At 37.7% G+C, this 27,372-nt stretch overlaps 1 protein-coding gene across 1 annotated transcript in view; it reads left to right on the top strand.

Moving 5' to 3' along the window:
- The window catches only part of GPD2 (glycerol-3-phosphate dehydrogenase 2), a 144,021-nt gene extending 117,554 nt beyond the window's left edge, over positions 1-26,467 (top strand). Inside the window, exons 9-17 of the mRNA XM_068968988.1 lie at positions 4,889-5,082; positions 14,036-14,170; positions 14,434-14,609; positions 15,168-15,299; positions 16,352-16,510; positions 22,900-23,012; positions 23,102-23,180; positions 23,370-23,468; positions 26,342-26,467. Of these exons, the coding sequence (XP_068825089.1) occupies positions 4,889-5,082; positions 14,036-14,170; positions 14,434-14,609; positions 15,168-15,299; positions 16,352-16,510; positions 22,900-23,012; positions 23,102-23,180; positions 23,370-23,468; positions 26,342-26,467 (1,213 nt within the window). The remainder of the gene's footprint in view (positions 1-4,888; positions 5,083-14,035; positions 14,171-14,433; positions 14,610-15,167; positions 15,300-16,351; positions 16,511-22,899; positions 23,013-23,101; positions 23,181-23,369; positions 23,469-26,341) is intronic.
- Positions 26,468-27,372: the final 905 nt, after the last annotated feature.

Below are 27,372 nucleotides of genomic sequence, written 5' to 3'. Positions count from 1 at the left end.
TGTATATAGAGGTTTTCAAATATAGTTTCAGACACAATTATATGCATTTATTTTGTGTCGGATAAAAATCTGCAAGGTCAGCTAGTTTGTAAGGTTTTGGAAGCATTTTTTTTTAACATCTGTTAGAGTACAGATGTAGTACCTAAAGTACAGACACACACGCATCACCACAACCCTTACATTTGCTTAGGTCTTACTTGAGCACTGTGTTTCATGTCTTCTTCACTGTTGTCCCATGATATCAGAGGACACAGTAGTAGTCCGTGTTACTCCCTATGTTATTTCTGCCACTTCATAGTGACACTGTTTGGAACAAGCCATTTCATTCTGTAAACCTTAGTTTGCCTGTCATTAAAATGAAGACAGTCTACTCTTTGAAGTAGACAAAGACAGTATGAAGAGTAAGATAAGGTGATACCTTGGTAAAGAACTTCCTGGTTTGTTCATCACTTTACCCCTTGTTAACTGTGCAGCTTTGGGAAGCTGCTCATTTTCAGCTTCTGGTTCCTTGTCTCATGGTAGTTCCTAATTTGTGTACATTTTAACAGTATTCCTTTATTTTCTCTTTATTTTCTTGACTGCTACATCCGCAGCTCTTAGTACATTGTCTGGTACATAATAATGACTAGTAAATTTTTGATGAGTTCTACTAACTTTTTGTGTTAACTTGCCCAAATTGATATTGTTCCTTTTTCTAATTAAAATTTTAATCTAATACCTATAAGGGAATTTTAAATATATAGATATTAAAATATAAAACAAAATATGATTTATCTTTCTACTGCCCAGATAACTCCTGTAGACAAAAATAAACAAAAGTAATCACTTTAGAAAAATAGAAAGATATAGAATGAAAAGTGAAAGTCTCCCTCTTTTCCTCATGTCCCCAGCTTGTTTTCAATAATGCTTCCTTCTGGTTTCTTCCATAAAATTTTATGTTTATGCTTGCACAAATGTATATCCTTTTAAACTTTTTTTCATGAAGGAACTCATGCTATACATATGTTCTATACTATGCTTTATAATATGCTAACAACAGAGCAGATAGGTGGTTTTTAAGAGATATACATATATATCACCTGCATGTAATACTTTCAAAACAGAAAGTCTTTCTTAATCCTAAAAATTAGGCATTAGTTTCAGACCCATGCCTGTAAGTTGTAAAAGTGTTAGTCACAGCTGGGTCTGTTTAAGATGCAGTAAGTGATCTCGTTCTACTTGGGGAGAAATTAATATCTCCGTTTTTAGCACCTTGAACCACAACCACTAAACATCCTGTGGGGAACCATAGAGGAGTGATCTGGCAGCCCAGTTCCTGTTCAGTCCCTGTTTGCAGATGAGTCCCTTGGTTTGGGATTACAGTCTGGGTTAAGTGTTTGGTCCCTCTTTCAGTACTGACTTTGAGCAGCTGTATCGCTGGCATCCGAGGGACGGTTTTTCTCTCCATATCAAATTGTTCTCCTGGGTGGGTGAGGTCAAGAGATCTCAGACTGAAATAGCTCTCTGGATTTCTCAGTCAGTCTTCACTCAACAGCTGTAACTCAAGGGTTCTACTAGGTCCTCAGAGATGAGTAAGACCTCATGGTGCTGCCCTTGTAAGCCAGCTGAAAATAACTTAAGGCCTAGCATTTCAACTAGAACCTGATCAGTTTGACAATACAGTGACTTCAGGAGCCACTGATTTATTTAGTGTAGGCAGCTAAATGGGGAATGAGGACCAGGTATGCAGTCTTCATGGCATTTATTCAGCTTATTATGACCCTAACTAACATTCCACATGTGGAATTATCTAATGCCATCGTAGCAGCTTTCTTTCTATCTCTGGATTGTTTTATTTTCAGAAAACTCAACACACAGAAATCATTTACTTTTGAAGGCACTCTTTACATTAAGAACTGAGAAGTTGCTGTATAATCCAGGGAACTCAACCAGGTGCTGCTCTATGACAACCTAGAGGATTGGGAAGGAGGTTCAAGCAGAAGGGAACATATATATACTTATGACTAATTCACATTGTTGTATGGCAGAGACCAACACAACACGATAAAGCAATTATCCTCCAATTTTAAAAAATCTGGAATTTTCATCGGAGTTGTGGGTAGATGATCTTAAAAAGTAACTACAATACATCAAATAACTGAAATACATGAAAATAGTTGTCTCCTCCTTTTAGCCTACAGATGCTTTTTTACTAATGATGAGAGGTCAGTTTTTTTTTTCCCCGTAATATGTGTGCATACTGCTGGCTCCAACACTGATTGCTGAGTAGTTAGCAATAAATTGATTTCAGTTTAAATAAGGGTACTTCAGGATGGCAATGGTCTGCATGAGAAAAATTTTCATTACATCTAATCCTAGACACACACATAAATTAGCAGCAAGCTTCTTCTGCTGATGTCAAGTGAATTAGACTATGCCTCACCGCATTGTATATACCATCCCTATTGTTAACAGGCATTTTCAAACTTTTGTGTGACCTTGCAGAATTAATTCTTTGTAAGAAAACAAACTTTTCCCTAAGGGTGAGTTATGAATTAGGTAATTTAGAACTGATGAGAAGTATTTCCAAGTGGATTCTTAAATTTTTATACCATTCATTAATAGCTTTGTCTTCCCTCTGTGCTTGTTAATTTTATGTTTGACACATATGTCTTCACTTAAGCAGTTGATTCTCTACAGGTTCCAGTTATGTGTGTGTTGGTAACTATCACGTTCACCCTTTAAACTGCTTTTTATTGCACTGAAAGGTTTTAAAAGATTCAGTAGTTGTGCTTTTCCAACAGCATTTCATGTCTCAGTTGCTGAATATTATAATTTTATGCTGAAGTTGATCAAGTCTATTGAGTTGCTTAGATACATCACATAGTATCTGGCCCATAAAATGGTCATATATATATTATACCAACATGTAATTTGTTCCTTAAAATTTAGAATATGGAATTTATCCTTTTGTTTCAATATAGGACTATTTACCAAATTGAAAGTTTGAACTCATGAGCTAATTTCTATCACAAAGTGACAAGTTTAATCTAAGGGCATATCAACCCAGGATCAAATTAGGTGCATACAAACCATATTTTAACTAGTTTCTTTTAAGATCTTTAGCAAGTTTTATGGCAAGTACAAAGGAAAACTTTAGGTATACAGAGACTGAAAATACTCGATGTTTATAGCTTTCAGTGTATTTTTTGAAAGTAAAATTACTTTAAGTAACCCTGAGTGAAGATGAGATCCTCACTGAAGGTTTAAATGACTGACGCACTTTGGGGTGATTTTTGCCTGGAGAAGGAAATGGCAACCCACTCCAGTACTCTTGCTTAGAAAATTCCATGGATGGAGGAGCCTGGTGGGCTACAGTCCATGGGGTCGCAAAGAGTAGGACACGACTGAATAACTTCACTTTGCATGTGCTAAATAGGAGAATTGAAGCCTACTCTCTCCTGTGTCTCACATAGACTACAGATAGTGATTTCTTTCTACAAAGGCTGTATGGACATGGCAGGCATTTCATGGGGCTGACGAGTCTTTGCAAAGAAATATTATTACTCCTTGTAGTTTCAGTGAAGAAGATGCATTAACTAAACTGACTGTGGATTTCTTTTTCATAAAAAAGTCATTTTTGGTTTGCTTTTAAACATATTCAAACTCTCATCCTTACACATTTGAATCTTGAGTTTCTTGGTTTTTTCATTTTAAGAGAAAGACAACTATGAATAGTTGACTGTATGTCTTTTAAAATGTGTGAGCATAACAGGGATTTTTGGAATTTGTTGAAGCCAAATAGAATTATATTTCCTATTTAAGAAATATTATTAATAGAAGCTGAAAATATATTTACAGAAAATATCTTTAATATTGGTTCCTTATGAGAATTCAGTCATATTCAGCTATCTATTTGAAAATGACACTTTGGGATTCCTCCTGCCATTTTAACAACGTCTCCAAAATTTTAGAGTGGTTAATGAATCCATTAAAACAGCAGTTACTAATGATTCAATAACACAACTGGGCAGGTTTTGTCAGTGTTTATTTTCAGTTGCCTCTTCTTGCAAGTGTGTTTTACAATTTGGTTTTAGAATATGAAGTAGGTATTAGAGAAATTCTTAATATTTTTGAAGATTTTGGTCTGGCAGAAGAGGCGTCCTTAAAGGTTAATTTAGTAGTGTAATACACTGGCATCTTCTGCCTATTTAAAGATTTTCGTTGCTAAAATCTTTCTCTCCTTTTTGATCTTATCCAAGTACACTGTTATCCAGGTAGTAGTAGAAAACTGAGCCCTTTTCTCATGGATGCATTTCTTGAGATTTCAGTAAAATTGAAATAAAGTAAGAAATCTCATATTTGGTGAAGTGGTATAAGCTTATTCAGGCACAAAGGAGTAAAGAACTTTTGGACTATATTTTAGTTTCTAGAAAGTTAGACCCTTCACTTTTCTCACAGACTTCTCAGACCTTATACTGAAAGATGTACCAAATGTCAGATGTTCCAGGAAAATACTTTCCATGGGCTTGAAAAAAGGTTGAAGAACTATTCTTAAGTGACCATCATGAAAGAAATTATAGGCGTTTATCCTGCTAATGTTATCTGATGTGAATGGTGCAAGGGATCTAAGGACCCAAACAATTGGAATTGAAGTCCACCTACTTAACTCACCTTGCATTGCTGGTTTGCTGTGGAATATTATTATAATAACACTTACTTGATTCCTTTTGTATTACCATTTTTTTCTTATAGGAATTTCTAGATTAGGTTAGCGGCAGTCAAAGTAATAGTTCGTGTGTTCCTAGTTTGCTTATATGAGAATTAGTGAATAAAATGTTTTAGAATGCAGATTAAGATCAAACTCTGGCTGACTTCAGAAATATGTGACCCTTTCTTTTCACCCCAGCCCAGAGAGCATGGGACTTCTTGACCCAGCGACCAGTGATGGGAGAGTTATTTTCTTCTTGCCCTGGCAAAAGATGACTATAGCTGGCACTACCGACACTCCAACTGATGTTACACACCATCCCATTCCTTCCGAAGAAGACATCAACTTCATTTTGAATGAAGTGCGTAACTACTTGAGTTGTGACGTTGAAGGTAACATGCATTCCTTTAAGTTTACTCTCCCTCTTATGTCTCCCAAACCATCCCAGCTTTCACTAGGTAACTGCCATGCGCCCCCACTGACTCAGCTTCACAGCCGGCTGGCTCTGACTCTTAGGCACTGACCACTTCTTCTAGAAGCCTTATTAAGGCCGAGGCATAACACAATAGGAAGAAGTTGCCTTTTTCTCCACCTCCACTTTCTATATCCACATGAAACGCATACCATCCTCTTCTGGTCATTTCTAATAGCAAGACTGGAGTGCCATTCCGGCACCCATGCTTTTCTAGGAGAGTATGAAATGTTTGCATCACCAATTTCTAGAGCTTGAGAAGGTGTGATTGACAAATCTAGGATACCTATAGGAAAGAATTAGTTTGAGAAATGAGAGGATAGAGGAATGTATTCTAAGAAATTTAGTGAGCTGTTACTATGTGGAAACTGGAATATTAACTGTGGATTTAGCTAATAAGTATGCTGTTTTAATTGAAAAAGATAAAGTTCACTTCTTTCCAGTGCTAACCTGAACATGCCTTCTTTTAACTTGGATGTCATAGTATTTTCTCCAGTCGATATATATGGTATAATGTATTTTTTTAAATCCATGGTAGTTTCAAAAGTTTTCAACATTATTTCCTATCTCCCTTAATAACCTCACCATCCATCTAGTCACCCAGGCTGGAATGGCATGCTTATTTTTGCTGATCCTTCTCTTTCTACATTCAGTCCACTTCCCATCTCTGCCTACTCTGAAGTATCATGTAAATCCCCTCTCGCTTCCATTGCCCTGGTTCAAACCTGTGTCATATTTCACTTAAATAGTTGCACTGACCCCCTAACTAGCTTTTGTGCATCAGGTCTGTGTCCTCACCTGGTCTGGTCCTTCCATCAGAACTCTATAAAACACAATTCTGATCACCACATCCCTACACAAAAATATCCCTTTGATATCTCATCGTTAACTTTAGCAAAGTTATTAAACTATCTCATACGGAATCTAAGGCTTTTCATGACTTGTCTTGGCAGGTTTGCATTCAGCTATTCCACCTCTGTGCATTCAATCATTTAATTATATTGCATGACTTATTATTTCCAAATCAGGTCATGCACTTTTAAATCTTCATGCTTTATTTATATAGGTCGAAATCTTGCTCTTGGATAGTCTTTCCCCCAAGTTCTCATTTTGGCAAAATATTATTTATACTTCAGAAGCTGCCTATCTTTTGTAGTCCCTTAGATCTGAGCTAATATATCACAACACTGTATAATATGTAATAATGTAAGATATATTCTCACTTGGAGCTCCGTATGGGTAAGGATTCTTTATTCAGTTTCAAAGCTTGTGATATATATATGGTATGCTACTTATAATTATTTAAAATCAAAACGAATTAGGTACTTACAAGGTTTTTGATGCTAGCAGCAATTTGAATGGCAACCCACCCCAGTACTCTTGCCTGGAAAATCCCACGGACGGAGGAGCCTGGTAGGCTGCATTCCATGGGGTCACGAAGAGCGACTGAGCGACTTCACTGTGACTTTTCACTTTCGCGCATTGGAGAAGGAAATGGCAACCCACTCCAGTGTTCTTGCCTGGAGAATCCCAGGGATGGGGGAGCCTGGCGGGCTGCCCTCTGTGGGGTTGCGCAGAGTCAGACACAACTGAAGTGACACAGCGGCAGTAGTAGCGATTTGAAAATCTTTTTATATGAAAGTACAAAATTTAAGATTTTTGAAAAATAATCATCATCTATTTATATCAGGAATCTCCTATAATGTTGGCTTCAATGGAGGCCATGCAAGGACACAGTTTTTGTCTTAATGTGACTCACTAGCATCTGTGAATCCTTTTTCCCTACGGAATTTTTTTCATTATGTGATCACACATTTACAATCAAACAAAACAAACTGCTTTGCAAAGTGGTTTAGCGGATTCTCCTAGTTTGATTGATTGATCCATATTATATAGTTTTAGTTTATTCTAATTTCAAATAATGGTTGTAATTTCATTTTGAGTAGGGTCTCTTTGGATATCTGTAATAATAGTATAAATATATTAAGTACATGTAATTGAAATCTATGTGGCTAAATTTATACTCTTTCACACACACACACACTCACACACAGTTATTTAAGAAATAGTTATGCCCAGTTTAATATCCATTGCCATTTCAGCTTGATACTTTTTCCCCTCATTTTGTGAGATAGAAGGAGTTTTACCTGGGTATGACTATACTTTAATGAACTGATTACTGTTACTGAATCCTGCTTCATTTCACATTTACCTGGATATATTTTTTAAAAGTGGGTTTATATTGGATTCCAAGAGAAGAAAGTTTAGATTGCTAGAGCAAGAAACAAAATTAATTCAAGAGCAGAGAGCTATAGTTGACAGGTTCCAAATTCTTAAAGTTCAGACGCACGAATGAGAAATATAACTGCTTATATGTGCCCAGAGACTGGATGTGCTGGAAACAGGTATAGATTCCAAGAAGCTGCTGTGCCCATATCATGGGTAGGAATTTCCACTAGTGAAATGAGCCTTGGGCTAGAACAGACACCAAGCCTATACCCCTCACTTTTATTCTGCTTATTAATAAATAGAGGACTTGGTAATACCAGCTAGGACCTCCTTGGTCTGTAGAGGGCTTTTCAGTTAACATACCTTTTGGTAGTCAGGTTAATTGGTGAAACTAACCAAGAATTTTTGTCAACTTTGACTTTTTTGTAAAAGTGGATTGAAATTAATATGTGGACACTATAAATCACATTAACATGTGGACACTGTAAATTGCCTTTCCACTGGTGGTCTCAGGAATCTTGAGATTAAGAATTCTCTAGGTAGCAAACATCCAGGATAAAAGCAGAAGTGACAGCTCTTGCTTGTACTTCATTTATTTCCCCGTGCTCACCATCTATCACACCTTTCCTCCTTATCAGCTTATCCTTTTAAAAGCAGTTCAGCCACAATGATTCTTCATGGTTTCTTTTCATTCTTATTTATTGAACTGAAGTCCTCAGAGTATATGAAGTACCCTCAGTCTTGGTAGAGTCCTAGTTAGCTAAAGTATGTCTATTTCCAAAGTAAAGACATTCTCATTTGTATTTTTTCTAAGGAATTTTGGTGAAACCTGATATTCTCTTCTATACTGATGAAATGTGAAAGTGAAACTCAGCTTCAGGCCCCATTCAGTCTTTTTGGCTACATGCTGTTGCTGCACATATTTTAATCTTATTTTTCCTCAGTAGGTAATGTGTGCTTTATTTTTAAAAACTCTACCATCATGGAGAGCTTTTTATGCAAGACGTTCTGCTAAGCCTATTGCTTATATTGTCTGATTCCTCATAACAACCTTATTAGTTTTATTTTGTAATTTCCATTTTATAGGTGAAGAAACTGAGGCCCAGTGACTTAAGTTTCTTTCCCATAGGTCATTCATGTTGGAGCCTGATATTGTGTATGTCAGTCTAGCCCTAATATTTGTGCTTTTAAATATTGTGCATATTCCAGTTGGTAGTCCTGGGTTTGTTGCATGGTGTGATATTATATCCACTAGAGAGTGGGTTACTTCTCTCAGTTCATTTCATAGAAGCTGGTAGACACCTTCAGAGTGACGGTGACCTTTGCTCTCAAGTGACTGGCCTTATTTGGATGTGACTGTTAAAGTAGAGGTTTCATTTCTCATAACCAGTCCCTTGGGCCAAGCAGTCTTTTCTACAGATTTAAAAAATTAGAAACTTTGTGTAGATCCCAGAGCCGTGTTTTTGAAACGATTAGTATTCACCAGGATTGAAATAATCATTTAAAAACGATTTATTAGATGGATAAGTAAATTTCTGACAACAGTTTCTGAGCCTCCCCAAATGGCTATATCCTTAAGAAAAAAAAAAGTGTCAAATCTTAACACTCCATGCTGTTCACAGCAGCTGCCACACTTCTGCAAAATGCGTCGGAACAACTCTGAAAAGCATTTTGTCTGTTGGGAAGGAGACCATGTCTTCTTTTACAATTTAGAAAGCTCACCATTCACAGGCTGAATTTTCTAGATTACTTGTTTGTTCTTTCCTGAAATGGGTAATTGATAGTTGTGCGGTGTGTATTGGATTAGGAGGAAAAATGATCTTCTGAAAAATGTATCATTAAGTCTGCTGTGTAGAGGTTGGTCAGGAGGATGCAGTGGCGAACCAAGCTGTGACTTAAAGGGGTGCGGGGAACAGAGGATCTGCAGAGTGCTTTATCCATGGAGGTTTTCTGGAGTGCTTCTCTAAGCAGCTTCTCTAGTTGTACACAGGCTTTCACATATGCAATTAGTAGTGTTTATAGATTGCCTGTTATTCAATTAACAACGGAGCTGGCCGTATCAACTCACTGCAGACCTGCCTTTTCACTGCCAGAGATTGTACCAGGGTTATCAACTTACACAGGCTTGGATGTTTTCCAGCTGTTTAATTATAGTGTCACGCGCTTTGCTTTTTCTAGTTTCATTAGTTTATAAATGTAATATGGTATCTTATTTCTGTGATTAACACTTCATTTCCGCAGGTTAAACACGCTGGTAGAGAAGTATTGATTTCTGACGCTGTTTCCCTTGTGTTCATTTAGGTATTTTCACATGCTTTTTATTGATTTTTTTTGAAAGTGGCAAACATGAGAAAGAGCACCCCAAAACGTATGGCTAAATAACTGATGTGAAGCAAAACCTCACATTTAGCTCTTAATTATCACTTCCTGTGGGCTGCCTTTTCTATTGGCTTTTAAAACCAGCGCTTCTCTTGCCAAGTTTTTAAGAATAAAAATACTAATTATAATTGGAAACAATTGCACAGCACTTAGTCTTTTCAACCAGCTGTGAAAATGTCTATTCAACTTTAGTATTTGTATTTTAGTCATTATATAATTTATACACTAAAACCTGAATGAGTTATTTACAATAAAAATAATATAATAAAAAGAATTCTTAACCATGGTGGTTAGAAGGACTATGTTATTTCTTTACTATCCTTCTGAAAATATTGACAAGAACCTTTATACACTCCAGAAGTACTTGGAATTGGCACTTAAAAATCAACTAGGTGCCATCTGGGTGAGCTACTCTCATAAGTGGTGTTTACCAAGAATTTTTTTTCAGTTTTAATAGTAGTGTTGTTTCCTCTCATCTTGCTTTATTAAGTGCAAGTCACCAGTCAGTCATATCCGACTCTTTGCGATACCATGGACTGTAGGTCGCCAGGCTCCTCTGTCCATGGAATTCTCCAGGCAAGAATACTGGGGCAGGTTGCCATTCCCTTCTCCAGGGGATCTTTGTGACCCAGGGACAGAACTTTGGTCTCCTGCATTGCAGGTGTATTCTTTACCATCTGAGCCATCAGGGAAGCCCTGGTGCTTTTTATTTACTTTATTTATTAAAGTTTTCAGTTATTCTAAAAGAGGATATCCAGTTATTTAAATATATAATCATTAGAAACCTAAAGTGTAGCATATTGGCTCAGAGGCCAAAATGTTATTGCTTTTGATTTTGTAATGTCAGCTCTTGTTTGATATAAAAACTTCAGAGAATGTTCTAATATGCCATTTCATATATATTGATCAGTATTCATGACTTCTACTTGATACAGTATTTGAGGTACTGAGAAATACTAGAATTGACGCTGCCAAAGACTTTCAACATGAGAAAGATGCAACACTAGTGCCATCTTGCTTAGCTATCTTGACAGCATGAGGACCAGGAAAATCAAGGTGAATAGAATCTTTGAGTTCTGAAGCATACAAGCTAGAGTTGAGGTTTTTCCTCACATATTGTACCATGGTGAGTTCTTGGCTACAGCCAAGATGACGTTCTTGGCTATAGCTGGAATGATAGGGTCAATTTCTGGGTAAGAGCTTGAGGGTAGGAGTACTTAGTTTAGTAAAAATATTTTCATTTCTTTGAATTGATGAGGTTAGTAGGAGAGAAGGATACTTTGAAATGATAATTATGGAACATGCTGTGACAGTAAAGTATTTTGGAGAGTCACATTCTATTACAGCAGATTATATTCTCACTGTCAGATTTCACTGAATGGTTGCTCCATTGGAGACATGGGCAAGGTGGCCATGGGGAAGTTACCCAGTTTGACAATTTTCCAGGACAAGTCTGAGGTGTACTACTTGACAGTTTTGTTCTAGAACTGCCTTGTGCAAAATTATAGCCTATATGTGTGAATATCATGTCATGTGCTTATTTAAATTTAAATTAGTTAAAATGAGATCAAGTTTGAATTTTAGTTTCTCAGTTGCATGGACCACATTTCAAGTGCTGCATAAGCTCATGCAGCTAGTGGCTAGTGAATTAGTCAGTGTAGGTACAAAACAGTTCCATCACTGCAGAAAAGTCTATGCAACAACTCTACGGAAGCTAGAGGTACTTACATAGACAATTTAGGAGTAAATACTCAATTTATTAGAGTCATTGAATTTGTATTTTTTGTTGTTATAAAATAAAGAATATATTATCTTGTAAAAGAAGATCTCTAGATATAAGAAGTCTCAAGAGGTGATTAATTTAGTGATTGAGCAAAATCTTCAGTGCAGGACCCTTATTGCTTTTCACTCCACCACCCTCCAGGTTGCTGTTGCCCTGCAGTTGTTTCCCATTTTGTTACAATGTGGCTGCAGAAGTTCCTAGCAGTTTTGGAAGGTCCTCTATGCTATCTGTCCACTGCTCGTGAATCTGTTACCAAAGAGAACTTTAATTAGAGTTTAACAGTGTACAAGGTTTCCATTGTGGGTGAATAAATAATAGAGAAACACGTTGGTTCAGTTTGCTGCTGTTTTTCCTACAAGAGGTTAGAATTCATGTTTCATGTGTTTAGCTATGCTGTTCCCTGTGGGCCTAGATTATACCCACAGCCCTGACTGGTCACTGCTTAATTTAGATGGTAGAGAGGTAAAAAGTGCTTTATTCTTCATCAACTTCCCCCACCCCCTGCAAAATGGCATTTTGAATAATCCATACAAGTCATTAAATCTCAAGGTTGGGAGAAAACTGATAGACAGTAGATCCCCTGATCCAACCACACTCTAATGTAATAATATAACAATGCTGTAGGCCATAAAACCTGATTCTTACTTTAAATGTGATCTAAGATTTGATTATCCTAAATGTATCTTTTTAAGTAAATTTTATCTCAGTATTCACCTGATATAATTCTCAGACTAAAAAACTGAATGCTAAGATATCAAGCAAAATAAATTAAGGTTCTTGACCTGTTATGAACTCTTTCTGATAATGTTTCTTTTCTGTTTTTAGAGTATCAATTTCAAAAATAAGGATTAAAAAAATCATATCAGTATATATTGTGCTTCATTTAGTTTTCCTCCCTAAATGAAAAACTCAAATGTTTTAGGTTGGTCTTTTTGTTTCAGATAGTACAGATTCGTAGATGTGTTTTTCTGCCTGTTATACCAGAAATGGTAAAGCATTTGTCACAAGGATTATTTGCATGTGCTTTAAATTTACTTTAGAAAGTTTAGTTTTCCACCAAATAATTTTAAGATCAGTCAGAAGGCTGTGAGAGTTGAAACCAAATTCCTGATCAGTGTGGCTGCCTGAGGAATTTCAGAGACACACTTTGAGACTTTGCAGTGACCACAGTGACGTTCTAAGTGGTTGGCTAAGTTTTATTTTTGACTCAGAGGGCAGTTTGAACCCTAATGGAAAATAGTGGTAATTTCCTAGTTAAGATTTTGTAAAGATTAAAATATTGCATGATTTGTGTTGAGGTTTTACAAGACTTTTGTGGAATTGTGTGGAGTGAGAATTAACCCCCATTCCATGGAAACCATCAGGATTAAACCTGTTAAGAAGATGCCCCCTTAAGGGGGCAAATCTAGGGAAGATATCCCAGCATCAAGATGCCCTCATGGTCACCAGTTAACAAGACTGGAAGCCTTAGGTTTTCCTCACTAGCTTATAAGTTTTATTCTCCCTTTGTTTAGATTCAGTGTTGGAATATGGGTTTAATTAAACACCCCTGTAGAGATGTAGTCATATGAAGAGTGTGGCCCTTAATGAGCTATACCAAAATATGTCAGATTACCTTAGCCTTAGATGAAGTTATCTTTACCAGACATCTATCTTTCATTTGAGATCAAGATGGAGAGATTATCTGTCATCCAGTATAACTTCCTAGGGTCTTTTCCCTGTACTTGGTTATGTGCTCTTTTTTTGGACTAGTCTAATATTTAGTCATTTCAAAGTCTTTGTGATTCTTTACACAAGAATTCGCTAGATGTATATTTAAATATTTTTCAAAGTCTGCTTTGTCTAAATATATAAAAGGTTCACTATATAAGAACACACAATTCAGATGTGAATGGGATCTGAAATCCAGATTGCCCTCTTCTCCTAATAAGTATTTTTGTCTTTTCTGGGAAGAGATAGCAAGATATGTTCTTGGAGGAGATATCACGACTCATAGATCTTTTGGTTGGTTTGGTTTGGTTTTGTTTCTGCTTTACTGTTGTTGTTCTTTGTAACTACTGCAGATTGTCCCAGCTGAGGGCTGCTAACATTTATTTTGTTTTGTTTCTGAGAACCTATATCAGTGATTTTTTCCAGTGTTTTTCTTTTTTTTCACCTCCTTTACCATTTTTCTGGCTGCTCTGCACAGCATGCAGGATCTTAGTTCCCCTACCAGAGATCAAACCTGTGCCCCTTGCGGTGGAATCACGGACCTAACCCCTGGACCTAACCAAGGGCCTAACCACTGAAATGCCGGGGATATCACCATCCCCGTTGTAACTTACCACTCATTTAGCTCTTATATTTAAGGGCTTTTCCTCCCTTTTAAAGTACATATTATGTGTTCCTTTTACTGAACTATTCTCTGCTTATTAATTATTTCATGGTTTTGTTGAGATGTCTTTGAGTCATCCTTTTAACTCTTGGCATTGATCCTTCCCAGTGAGAAGAGGGGATGTCCTGGCTGCGTGGAGTGGTATTCGCCCCCTTGTGACAGATCCCAAGTCTGCAGACACGAAGTCCATCTCCCGAAACCATGTCGTGGACATCAGCGAGAGTGGTCTTATCACTATAGCAGGTACAGGATGCTACCTTGTTGTTGGATGTGCTTTAGATAGCAACTTGAGTTAAATTCTCATATCAAAATCTCTTGTAATGCTAATGAACAGAAGGGTTTTTTTGTTGTTGTTATCGTTAATCATTCTGAGTAACATCTTAGCCATGGTTTCACCACATTTGTTATAAACAACAGGTGAATTTTCTTATTAATAAGTTGAGAAATGGTTAACTGTAAGACAAATGGGTAGTAACCTGACGAATGACTTATCAATGTATTTGTAGGTGGAAAGTGGACAACCTATCGATCTATGGCAGAAGATACTATAAATGCCGCAGTCAAGGCACACAATTTGAAAGCAGGACCAAGTAGAACAGTTGGGCTTTTCCTTCAGGGGGGCAAAGACTGGAGCCCCACACTCTACATCAGGCTCGTCCAGGACTATGGACTTGAAAGTGAGGTGGGTGTGCATTGCCACATCATCTTACTCTTGACTTAATCTTACTGTTACTAGTAACAGGATTAGCAACCACGGGGCCTCCGTGATTTCGAGTTTCCTATAGCTCAGTTTGTTTCTGACAGTGTACTGTGGGAGTGAACTAATGGGAAAAAATATTTTGCTTTAGTTGCTAAAAAGCAATGCATGTTTTGCTTTCTGTTTTAGAATCTAGCGTTTGTTTGGCTTGTTCCTAGCAGACAGGACCTCCCGAATTCTTTCTCCCTTGAGCATAAGGAAGGCTGTTCTTCAGAAGTGATATCAGGAGCACAATGAAGCTGAAGCTTCATCAGTCACTGGTACAGTGATACATGTATAGTAGACTTTGTGCTGGCCTAAGCATTCAGAGCCCATGTGGTTTCCTCCCACGAAATCAAAATCAAATGCTCTCCTAGGATTATTAGTTACAGGCTGTTAAAAAAAAAGACAACCTGACGAGATAAGCAGGTACATTTTTTTGCTTTGTATCCAGAAGCTATTGATACTTCAGAGGACCTGCCTAATGCAGTTTCATTTCTTTAGGTGGCCCAGCATCTTGCTGCCACCTATGGTGATAAGGCTTTTGAGGTGGCCAAGATGGCAAGTGTGACGGGAAAACGGTGGCCCATTGTTGGAGTGCGTCTTGTGTCGGAATTTCCGTACATTGAAGCAGAGGTAGGTGAATGACCCTGTGGAAGTTTCCCATCTGCCCTGGGATACTTTTCATCTGTTCACTCTTTGTCCTCTTTAGAAATTATACATAGCTAAGTGTTAATGCAGAAACATCACCTATAACCTGGAGCAAAATGTCTGCCCAGCACATTCCTGTTCCTTTTATTTACCTAATTTTAATTTCATCTCTGAAGTTATATTGATAGTGATAACAATAATCATAGAAAATATGGATTCCTTTCTCCTCCACAGAGCTATCCCAAGTCTTACTGACTCAGTTGTTTGCCCCTTTTGAGAGTTTGTAGCTCCTCAAGTTTGTACCACTTATGTTCTGCCTGATGACATTGTTTTTTTTTTTTGGACATGGACCATTTTTCAAGTCTTTTTGAATTTTTCAAGTGTTGCTTCTGTTTTATGTTTTGGTTTTTTGGCCATGAGGCGTTTGGTATCTTAACTCCCTGACCAGGGATCAAACCCACACCCTCTGCATTAGAAGGCAGAGTCTTAACCAGTGGACCACCAGGAAAGTCCCTGATGATATGTCTTTACTTGACATTTATAATTCACTACATCTTAAACATGGGTGTCCAGTAAGCATTTTGTTGTTGATTGAATGCGAGACTTCCGTCATCTGATTACTCTGAGACATAAAACTGTGGACAGCCTTCAGAGATGAGACTGTAACTTTTTAATTTTAACTTTAAACTTATTCTTTGCCTATTCAGCTATGTGTATTAACATCCTTGTCATAAACAAAAGAAGTGATTACTGTGGACGGTAACTGAGAAGTGATGCAGTTTACATGTTTGGGCCAGTTTCTATTCAAGGAGAAGACATTAACTCTCATCCAAATTGTTCCAGTTTCCAAATCTCCTTTGGCAGGCAGAAAAATGGGGAACTTGTGTGATGTCACTATTTGCTTCATGCCTGCTAGAGGGAACCAGAGTATGTGAAGAAAAATGTCACTGTACCTAAGCATGGATTTTAAGTGAAGCTTTATTTCCCTCCTTTTAAAAAAGGCCTAAATTAATCATTTTACTTTAATTCAAACCTAGGTGAAATACGGGATTAAGGAGTATGCTTGTACCGCTGTGGATATGATTTCACGTCGTACTCGCCTGGCCTTCCTAAATGTGCAGGCGGCAGAGGAGGCCCTACCCAGGATTGTTGAATTGATGGGCCGAGAACTGAATTGGGACGATTCTAAAAAAGAGGTATTATATAGAAGTCTCTAAAACCACATTTGCCTTTATAGACATGAAATGTCTTAATCTGTTAGTCGAGGCTAACGGTTATTTTCTCTTTTTTTGATTGGGGGCAGTGGCTTTACAACGTTGTGTTAGTTGCTGCTGTACAACAAAGTGAATCAGCGCTATGTATATATACACCCCTTCCTTCTTGGACCTGCTTCCCAGCCCCCACCCCCTCCCAGAGCGCTGAGCTGAGCTCCCTGTCCCGCACAACAGCTTCCCACTGGCTGTCTGTTTCACTCATGGTGGGGTATATATGTCACACCTAACCTTCCAGTTTACCCTCCCCCTTAGCCCTCTGCCCTCTCATGCCCACATATCTGTCCTCTACATCTGTGTCTCTTTTCCTGCCCAGAAAATAGGTTCAGAGGCTAGCATAGATTTTGATGGTGACTTTATAATTCCTGCCAATTTCTGTGTGTGTAATACTACTAGGCCTTAGGAAACTGGGAAGATATTCTTGTAACAAATATGTCATCATAACAAATTCTGGTAACAAATATCCTTGTAACCAAATATGATTCTTGGTTGTTTTTGGAAAATCCCTTATAGAAAAATGTTCTAAAATTTGTGGTCATAATTCCTGAAAAAGTAAGATAATAATGATTGTGGGTAGAACCTTTTCTGGTTTTCATTGAAAACATTCTTAGAATGTATTCTTCAGTGAAATTCACACTCCTGCAAGTTTGCCTTTGGTAGGAAATCGTGATTTTATGGCCTGACCACAAATGCTTATTGATTTGTGTCATTTGAAACTTTATATCCAAATTTAAAAAAAGAAAGCCATCGATGCCCAGATGTCCACATATACAGCCCAGGGCCTCTTGTAATAAACAGATCGTCACGATTTTTAATTAAACCAAAGTTTCAGGCAGAGACATTTTCTTTTACTTATTCAGAAACTGTTCCCTGTGTTCATTGGTTTAGGCCTCTCGCCCAGTCTTTCTTGAGCCCGCTCCATTCAGGCTCCTTCGTGGCCGCTTTGCTGCCAGTGGCCCTGGCCACATTTGCCAGCCACGTTGCTCCGCGTTCTTGGCTCTCATCATCCTTTTAGTCAGCCAGGTGGTTGCCTTCCTATAGTTGATTCCGCCCTCTTTCCTAAACACCGCCTGTCTCAGTCTATTCAGGCTGCTCTGACAGGATACCACAGACTGAATGGCTTACACAACATACATGTGTTTCTCACAGTTCTGGAGGCTGGAAATCTGAGATCAGGGTACCAGGGTGAGATGGTTGGGTTCTGGTGAGAGCCTTCCTCCTAGCTTTCAGACAGCTACTTTCTGGAGGAGATGCAGGTAGGGGGCACTGTCTGGTCTGTTCTGTTGAGTGTGCTAATCCCAACAAGGTTTATCTAAAATTAGTTACCTCCTCAATGTCCCATCTCCAAATCCTGTCATATTGAAGGTTAGGCTGTCAGCATATGAATTTGGGAGGATACAATTCGGTCCATGCAGTATATCCCAGGTGGCACTAGTGGTAAAGAATCCTCCTGTCAATGTAGGTGATGCAAGAGACCCAGGTTTTATCCCTGGGTTGGAAAGATCCCCTGGAGAAGGAAATGCAACCCACTCCAGTATTCTTGCCTGGAGAATTCCATGGGCAGAGGAGCCTGGTGGGCTACAGTCCATGGGGTTGCAAAGAGTCGGACATGACTGAGCGACTAACACTTAGACTGTTAGAATCACTCTTCGGGGTGAAGCCATAGCCCTACATTTAAAATATTCTCCATCAGTCATTTTCATGCCACATGTGTAGTGTACTGATGGTAGAAATCACTGAAAAGAACTTCTTAATCCTGGTCACAGTGCTGTCAGGCATAACCTTTACCCTCATTTTATAGATGAGAAAATAGACTCAGGGAGAAAGTCTCGGTGAGAGTTCATACAACTAGTAGATTGTGGAACTGGGATTGAAGCCAGGTGTCCAGATCCCGGACACCCTTTTCCTACCCAGCCCTGTTGCCTCTGCCTTGGCGGGACTGGTTTATATAGCTCTTCTGGTTTTGAGTTTGGGTTTGGCCAGTTTTAAAGCTATATAGTGAGGCCACACTAGAGTGACACCTACTCCTGTGCTACTGCCAATCATTTCTACCATGTAGAAGGATTGGGGATAATGTGTTCCTGCAAAAATTATGGTGGAGTGATTTGAACATGCAGGAAGGTGCTTGGTGCCAGGAATGCAGGCTGTAGGAGGTAGGAAGAAGGAAGAAAACTCTGTAAACTGGCTGTGTTCAGCCCTCCCGAGGAAACTAGATTTACATGGGTTTAGGTTTTATGAGCAGATTTATGTACTCAGAAATATTCTCCCAGTCCCCTAAACAAACAAAATAACAGAAATAAGAAACCTGAAGTTATTGTTCAGCATCTGAGACATAGGAGTCTTCATGAGAACAGCAGGCAGTCTAGAGAGAATAAAGGAAGGGGAGAAAGAATTAAAGGTTACTGGACTGCTAAGAAAAGGTTGAAAGCACTGGGATTATGTAACCTGCAAAAGTGAAAGAGGAGCAGGGTGATAAATAACTCTCTGTAGATGAATTGTGGTTGTTTTTACCAGTCAATACTTACTGGACTTGTATCCTGAGCATTATACTAAATATTTTAGGGGAGTAATAAATAGCTCATAGTTTCAAGGATCTTCAAATTTAATCAAGTGTTACAACATATATATGTATAAATATACCTCAGAAATGTGTGTGTTTTCCAAAATTTATAGGATGATTTGGAGAACTGTTATTTAAGACCAAAGGCAGCCAACTTAGAACTGATTAAGGAGGAAGGCATTATCTAGGAGAGCTGGGGATTGATAGAGGAGTTGGTGAAGATATTTAGGAATGCAACACTGCCAAACTGTGTTTTACACAATTAAATATATATGTTAATATGTGTGTGTGCGTGCTTAGTCGTGTCTGATTCTGCGACCCTTTGGACTATAGCCTGACAGGCTCCTCTGTCTAAGGGATTCTTCAGGCAAGAACATTGGAATGGGTTGCCATTTCCTCCTGCAGGGGATCTTCCAGACCCAAGGCTCAAACTCTTATCTCCTGTGGCTCCTGCTTTGGCAGGCAGATTCTTTGCCACTTGAGCCACCTGGGAAGCTCTATGTAAAAATAATACATAATTATAAATAAATAATCAGTGTCTAAATTAATAACAGTGAAAAGATGACTATATGGTCAAAAGAGTTTGGGAAATTCTGAGTTAAGCAAATAAAACCATTTTCTCTAGTGCAGATAATTTGGTGCCTTTAAAGTGCTTATGTGCATTGTCAGTTTCCCAAAGGCAGCTTATTTGGGGACAGAGCCAACTCTCATATGTTGGAAGGGCTGATGGAAAGGGAAACTAGTATTGCTTTAGGATGTATTTTGGGAAATGCTGCAGTAATACTGGGTAATGTAGACTTTATAACCTGCAGACAAAACATACATTTCATTGAGAGACTTTAAAAAGAAGACCACTTCAGTAGATTGAGGGGCTCTCCCAAAGGGAAATTATTTCAAAATTGATTCCAGCAAGAATAAAGAGGAAGCAAGTGAAGAAATGGAGTGACCATGGACAGGGCAAACTGATAAGCACCAAATATCAAACAGAGGGAAGATAGGCACTCAGCAGCAGAAGAGTACCCAGGACAATAAGAATGCATATGAATAGTGTCAGCAACTGGCAGCAGTCCTAAAAACATTAAAAATAGCTTTTAAAACTAGAAAAGAGAACAAAGAAAGTCTAACCTAGATCCTTGCTCAAAGGTAGCTAGCACCAGATTTTTGATTGCCAGAGAAGGGAGGGAACCTTTCAACTCATAGTTCAATTCCAATCTGTTTATCCTTTTTCTCCTATTTGTCAAGGAGAGTGATCTTCATTGTGAGAAAAGCAAAATAAATATTGATAAGAGGAAATAGACATTTAAATAGGAGACTGCTCTAAATGCATTTTTATGCCAACTCAGAAATTTTATATACCTCAGGGTACTCAGAGAATTTGCAGATGGGGTTTATTTAACTACTTGTTGAGGTTTAAAATATGGCAAATAGGAATAGAATCAGAAGACAGAAGGTGGGCAAATGTAGTACCACATTCTTAAGTTGGCTGCTTGGGTCCTGAGTAACTAATGAAAGCGGAGAAATAAAGTTTATAACCTATAAGCCTGTGGTCTTGGCATTGGTCTTGGGCTGTTTTGTAGGTTATGGCATTTAAGTTTGTTTTATCAGTATTTAGCAAGAAGTAGTGATCTCTGGGGAGAAGGCAATGGCACCCCACTCCAGTACTCTTGCCTGGAAAATCCCATGGATGGAGGAGCCTGGTAGGCTGCAGTCTGTGAGGTCGCTAAGAGTCGGACACAACTGAGCGACTTCACTTTGACTTTTCACTTTCATGCATTGGAGAAGGAAATGGCAACCCACTCCAGTATTCCTGCCTGGAGAATCCCAGGGACGGGGGAGCCTGGTGGGCTGCTGTCTATGGGGTCGCAGAATCAGCCACGACCGAAATGACTTAGCAGCAGCAGCAGCAGCAGTGATCTCTGGAAGGTAATAATTAATCACTTAGAAAAAATCACTTCAGAGATATCCTTTCAGGAAAAGCACATGATGGTTAGATTGAGGATATGTTATAGACATAATATAGTTGGATTCCGTAAAGCATTTTATGAAGCCCCCTGTGATGTCTTTTTAAAATGGTGGATTTGTAACTAGTCAAATGATCATCTTTGGTGTACTCATAAGAAACTGGAGGAAGAGTAAATGCTTGGTGATAGATTGAAGCAATGGGTGAAATTGCAGTTACATTAGGTATAATTTAATAGAGACAAATGGCAGACCTTGTATTAGGCAGAAAAACAACGCCATCCATTCATGATAGATTTGACAAGACTTAACAGTAGCATCGGAGGAGGCAATGGCACCCCACTCCAGTACTCTTGCCTGGAAAATCCCATGGATGGAGGAGCCTGGTAGGCTGCAGTCCATGGGGTCGCTAAGAGTCAGACACGACTGAGTGACTTCACTTTGACTTTTCACTTTCATGCATTGGAGAAGGAAATGGCAACCCACTCCAGTATTCCTGCCTGGAGAATCCCAGGGACGGGGGAGCCTGGTGGGCTGCCGTCTATGGGGTCTCTCAGAGTCAGACATGACTGAAGCGACTTAGCAGCAGCAGCAGCAACAGTAGCATATGCAAAAAAGAAATATATTTTTTGTTAACTGCAAATGCATAGCAGGTAACAGTGGATCATGGCTGCCCCCAAGTGCAATTACAATCTTAAGCTTCCTAAAGACATCATGTATCGAGACTAATGATGCTGATTGTTAACTTCTTTCTAGGTACTTGCCAGATCTCTGTTGGAGTATTGTGTTGTGTTCTGACCATTTTATTACATGACAGACTAGCTGTGGTTTGGAAGAAATTATCCAGCATGGTGAAGGGATTTAAAATCATGTGTTATACAGGAGAGTAAGAAAATTGTTAAGGAAAGCTCTATTGGGTTGGTCAAAAAGCTTGTTTGGGTTTACCGAAACAGCTTAGGAAAAACCAAAACGAACTTTTTTGCCAACTCAATACTTGTTGTGCTGTGTGAGACAGGAAAAAAAATCTTTTGACTTAAAAAAAATTACTCTCAGAAAGTTTCACTAATCCCATACAAATTGGTAGAATTGCAGTGTTCACAGCAATAGGTAGTATCAGTTGAGGCTGGGATCACTGAAAACAAGAAAAGTAACTATTCGATAGACTAGCGTGTTTTTTTTTTTATCTTTTCCTCAAAGCTCTGTCATTTCCATCCAACTAGCAGCATCCAAGTCACAAAATGTTAGAATTGGTTAACCCATGATGTCTGTCTTGATACAGCATGCCACATAACAATAGTTATTTACTTTTAATTGCTCTTTGGTCACCAAACCACAAAGATTTGGTCCTGTAGATTTTGCTAGTCAATGCTGTGGAGGAATATTCAGCAATAAAAACAAACAATATTAAAGCATGCAACAACATGAATGACTCTCAGAGAAGACTATATACTATATGAACCCTTTAATATGAAATTCTAGAAAAGACAAAACTCTGATGACAAAATCAGATCAGTGGTTGCCTAGGGGTAGAAGTCAAGGGAAGGAATCAATTGGAATAGGAATGAGGAAGGTTTTTAGGGGATAGAAATGCTCTCTGTCTTGTTCGTGGTAGTGTATACATCAGAATTTTATTGAATAAAATTATACTTCAGTAAAACTTGAGGAAATAAAAAATTGTCCTGGCCAGAAAAATGAGGATGAACTTTCTCTTTAGAAAACCAAGTGGAAAAAAAGGAGAAAAAAATCAATAATTCTTTCCATAAATCTTTGAACTTTGTGTGTGTCTGTGTTTTAGGAAGAACTTGAAACAGCCAGGAAGTTTCTATATTATGAAATGGGCTATAAATCTCGATCAGAACAGTTAACAGATCGGTCTGAAATTAGCCTACTGCCTTCAGACATTGACAGGTACTTCTAATAAGTTTCTATGTGTCTCTCTCTCTTTTTGTCTTCACTTACCTAAGTATATTTTTCCATTATTTAACATTGTGTTCCAGGTACAAGAAGAGATTTCATAAATTCGATGCAGACCAGAAAGGCTTTATTACCATTGTTGATGTTCAACGTGTATTAGAGGTATTTTTTATGGTTCAATATCTTTGATAGCAGAGGAATGTAAAGATTATCCTAGATAATTTTTTTCTCATCTAGTGCTATCTATAAGTAATATTTCTCTCTGAATTTTTGAAAGGCTAGTAATGTTAATAAAAGGAAATGCATAATTTTTAGTGAAACTTCATTATTTTGTGCTTTCCTTTTACTTAGAGTATCAACGTCCAAATGGATGAAAATACGCTACATGAAATTCTGAATGAAGTAGATTTGAATAAAAATGGACAGGTTGAACTCAATGAATTTTTGCAGGTGAGTTGTGGTGAAAGGAAACAAGTGTATTTTGCTTTTTATCTATTGGTCATCAATAGATGCTCGGGAATGGATTTCAAAGTCAGTACAGTTGTCACCTCATTCTGAAAAAGAAGAAAGCCTGAAGGCAGCGAAGGTTGATATGTCTTAAAAGATATGACTTTGCATGGTGTGTGTTCTTTTGCTTTTTATAAGATACATTATGTTGTATTGGGCAATTTAGATTAAATCTAGGTTGATTATGGCTTAAAAGGATAAATCAGAAATGTGCTTTATAAAGAAGTACGCTGTGGGAGACCACTGCTGAACACTTCTTTACTTCTAAAGCACAAAGTTAATTTTTAATAGAGGAAGTTTAAAGAAATCAAAGTTGTGTTCATTTGAGAATCATGTTCACTTGAGAACCCAAAATGCAATGGTTATATTCCTACATTATAACAAACCTGAAAAGCAAGAGAAAGGAAAGCTATATTCTAGGGTCAAGACCATGTAATCCAAGCATCTTTATTTCTAATTTTCCACTTATTCAAGGTTCAGTTGTTTAACAATAACCAGGAAGAAAGTAAATTTTGTTACTTCAAAATGGATGCTACACATGAATCCTTAAAAGTTCCTTAAAAGAAGGAAACTCAACAACCTCATACATTATTTGTAACTGTCCATAGAACTCTGCTCTTATAAGAATGTATTGGTTTCCAGACAGGCCAGGTTTTTTCTGTAGTGCTTCTTGGGCAGGTATTTCAAATGAATGCCAGGTCTTGCTTGCACCATGGCAATGATGAATGCTGAACATGAAATAAATTAATGCTGGGGATTTTGGTCAATGTCAGCCCTTTCTTCACTGTGTCAAGTTAAACAAACAAGATCAAGGCAAAGGAAATGGTAATTGTCTCTCTGGAGATGAGCAGCAGATAAGAGCATTGTTGAATCTAAATGCAGAAAATTTTCACGGGTTGTGTCCAGCATTACAAAAAAGAATGGTACTTCTTTAGCTTACTGTTTAACTAGGTGGACATTTGAAATTGAGTTTAAAATGTATGCTTGGAAATTAGAAACCATTTCATACATTTTTTGTCTGGTTATTTTCCTTGAGAAATTTTTTTGTCTGTCTCAGGGTTTTAGAAAACTTTTCTTCAAATAAATAGCTAATGCTTCATTTCATATAGGTTGTAAATAAACAACAGCATTTAGGGTTCAAAGACCTGAGGTCTTAGAAACAATAAGAGTCTAATGTTATGGATATGGATTTTGGGTGTTAAGTAATTTTCTTGAGTGCAGTAGAGCTAAACAAATAGAAAATAATTTAAACCACCTGCAAGTTTTCTTATAGTCTTTTTAATATAATTATTTCTTGTCCAATTCTAAGTGAAAGAGACTATTCATGCTTTACTAAGTGCATACATAGTATAATTTTCAACTTAAAAATGCTGATTATATTTCTTATGAAATATATTCACATCCAAATGCTATTTTTTCTTGTAATATGGTTTTCAGATATATGTAATGTTTGAAGAAAACTTTGATTTGTTAAAAGTTGATACATCACACAACCTTTATGGATTAAAAAAAAAAAAACAAAAGCAAAACTCCAGCTCTCTCAGTTCTGTTAGTGCTGATAAACTTTGAAGGTGTTCATTGAATCAGACAAAACAGTAAACAAGACATTGCTGTCTTTAGATGTCAGCATTCTTTGTTATACCATTCATAGATGGAGAGTATCTTTTCAGGGTTTTGTTTCATTTTTATTAAAATAGTTTCCCTTTCTGAAGATGAAGAGCCTGTGTGTATCCCATTAGACAGTTTTGAATATAGATCTTTTTAAATAATCTTCATGGAAGATCTCTGTAGATTCTGCATCATTACATGACTTTATTTTTAGGTTTGGACTCTAATGACACTTCTGTATGTAGGAGTCCATCTCTAATAAACAATAGCTTGTGAAACAGCTTTTAATAAGGTCATGAAATTCTGATCCAGCCCCTTGGCAGATGCCTCTGACCCTTATTCAGAGTCATTTTTAAGAAATGTATCTCTGTAGGCTAGAAAATATAACCCTGAAAATATTTTGAGGATTTACATATGTATATATATACACTCCTGATGAATGACTAAATCAGTTCTTTAAAAAATAGATAAAAAATATTGAAGAAGTGAGATCAAGAAAAGCAAATAGTTAAAACCACATCAACTTGAAAAGGAAAAAAAAAAAAATCCCCACGCTCATAATTGCACAGTGCCTTCCAGATTAAAGGCCTTTGCCCGCCGACTGCATGTAATTTCAAGACTAATTCTGATTTTATCCACTGGATAAAAATGAATTAGCTAAAATCTGGGCTGTGGAGTGCTTTTACTTCTTAAGGTAGATCTCTGGGTCCATTTTCAAGGACTTAAATGTAAATGATTTTTAAAAGTCTTTAAGGAATTTGGATTTGGGGGACTTGAAGTTGTCAAGTACAATAACACTAAAAAAGAGTAGTTAAATATGTCATGGTTTGTCTTTGTTCAATCCCTGAGATTCCTTTTTAAGATTTTAAAATGGAATTAAAGATTCAATATTTGAATTGCTCAAAAAAAATGTATATGTGCTGAGCTCATTAAGGGGCAAAATGTGATGTATTCAATCTGCATTTTAAAGGCAGACTGATTTGCTAGGTAGATGTTAATTTTTGCAGCCCTGGCAAAATACCTGCCCCTTCCCCCCTTTTTGAAATGCTTGAATATTGTAGTTTCTTCTGTGAACTGTAATACCTGCTATGGTTTTTGATGGGGGCACTTGATTATCCTCACCTGCTGCAGGGTTACTATTAAAATGCTGTGAAGACCAGGAGTAAGCTGGTTGGCCTTTTGAATCTGTTACCTATTTTCTCTTTAAGCTGATGAGTGCTATTCAAAAAGGAAGGGTGTCTGGAAGCCGGCTCGCTATACTCATGAAAACTGCCGAAGAAAACCTCGACAGAAGAGTTCCCATCCCTGTGGACCGAAGCTGTGGAGGATTGTGAGTCTGAGCAGTGAACCCACAGCCGACAAACATAGGAACAACAAATGATCCTGTAACAAACCAGAGAGGACTAACACCACTCCAAAACAGTAGACACAGCTGCCTTGCTTTAACACTGGGAAACATTCCAAAGCTTTAGGATGTCGATGTAGACCCTTTATTGGTATTTGCCACTCAGTCTAGCTTCTTAAAAGTGTATTTTATCATCTTTTCTCATTTTCAGTGCACACTGATTTAATGTTTTGCCTTCATTTTGTGATCTATTAGACTGGACATACTCCCTTTTTGTATATTCATTTATTCTAAGTCAATTTGAGAGACAGAATATTTTGGCAAAAATTGAAATGAGAAGCTGGAAGCATTTTGTGAGATGCACAAAGCTCTGGACATTAAGCTTGTTGATAGTATTTGTTCTTAAAAGAAATGGAGTGGGACCTATTAAAACAATAGCATTTCTGGAGACCTCTCAGCCCCCTTCTTCCTTCAGCTTGTCTGCCTTCTTTATCCAGACTTTATATCTAGAGCATGACTGGTAAAACTGGAGAGGGAAAAAAAGTTTAGATCTGGTTATAACAGCAAGTCTCAAAGAGAATCTCTTAAAGCTTCCAGAATCACAGGTATGAGATATAAGGATAGCATTGACATTTGCTGGGAGATACAGTGATAGTTTCATCTCAGCAGTTCATTTTTCCCCCCAGTCACTGCTAGTTTTTCTTTGACTATTACAGTTGCCAGGAAGATCCCTGCTTTTCTTATTTTAAAACCAGCATTTAAGTGGCAAGTTGGATACAGTGGGATGGGACTAGATTTCTCAAATCTTTACAGTTGTAATAAACTGAAGGATTAAAAAACCTGTGTTCATATATCCACATAAATAGCACAGTTTTCAATTCTCAAATCCTAGAT

The sequence above is a fragment of the Capricornis sumatraensis genome, chromosome 3 (assembly GCF_032405125.1).
Source record: "Capricornis sumatraensis isolate serow.1 chromosome 3, serow.2, whole genome shotgun sequence".
In the NCBI taxonomy this organism is placed as follows: Eukaryota; Metazoa; Chordata; class Mammalia; order Artiodactyla; family Bovidae; genus Capricornis; species Capricornis sumatraensis.
The sequence above is the reverse complement of the archived record's forward strand: the minus strand, read 5'-3'. Positions and strand labels throughout refer to the sequence as shown.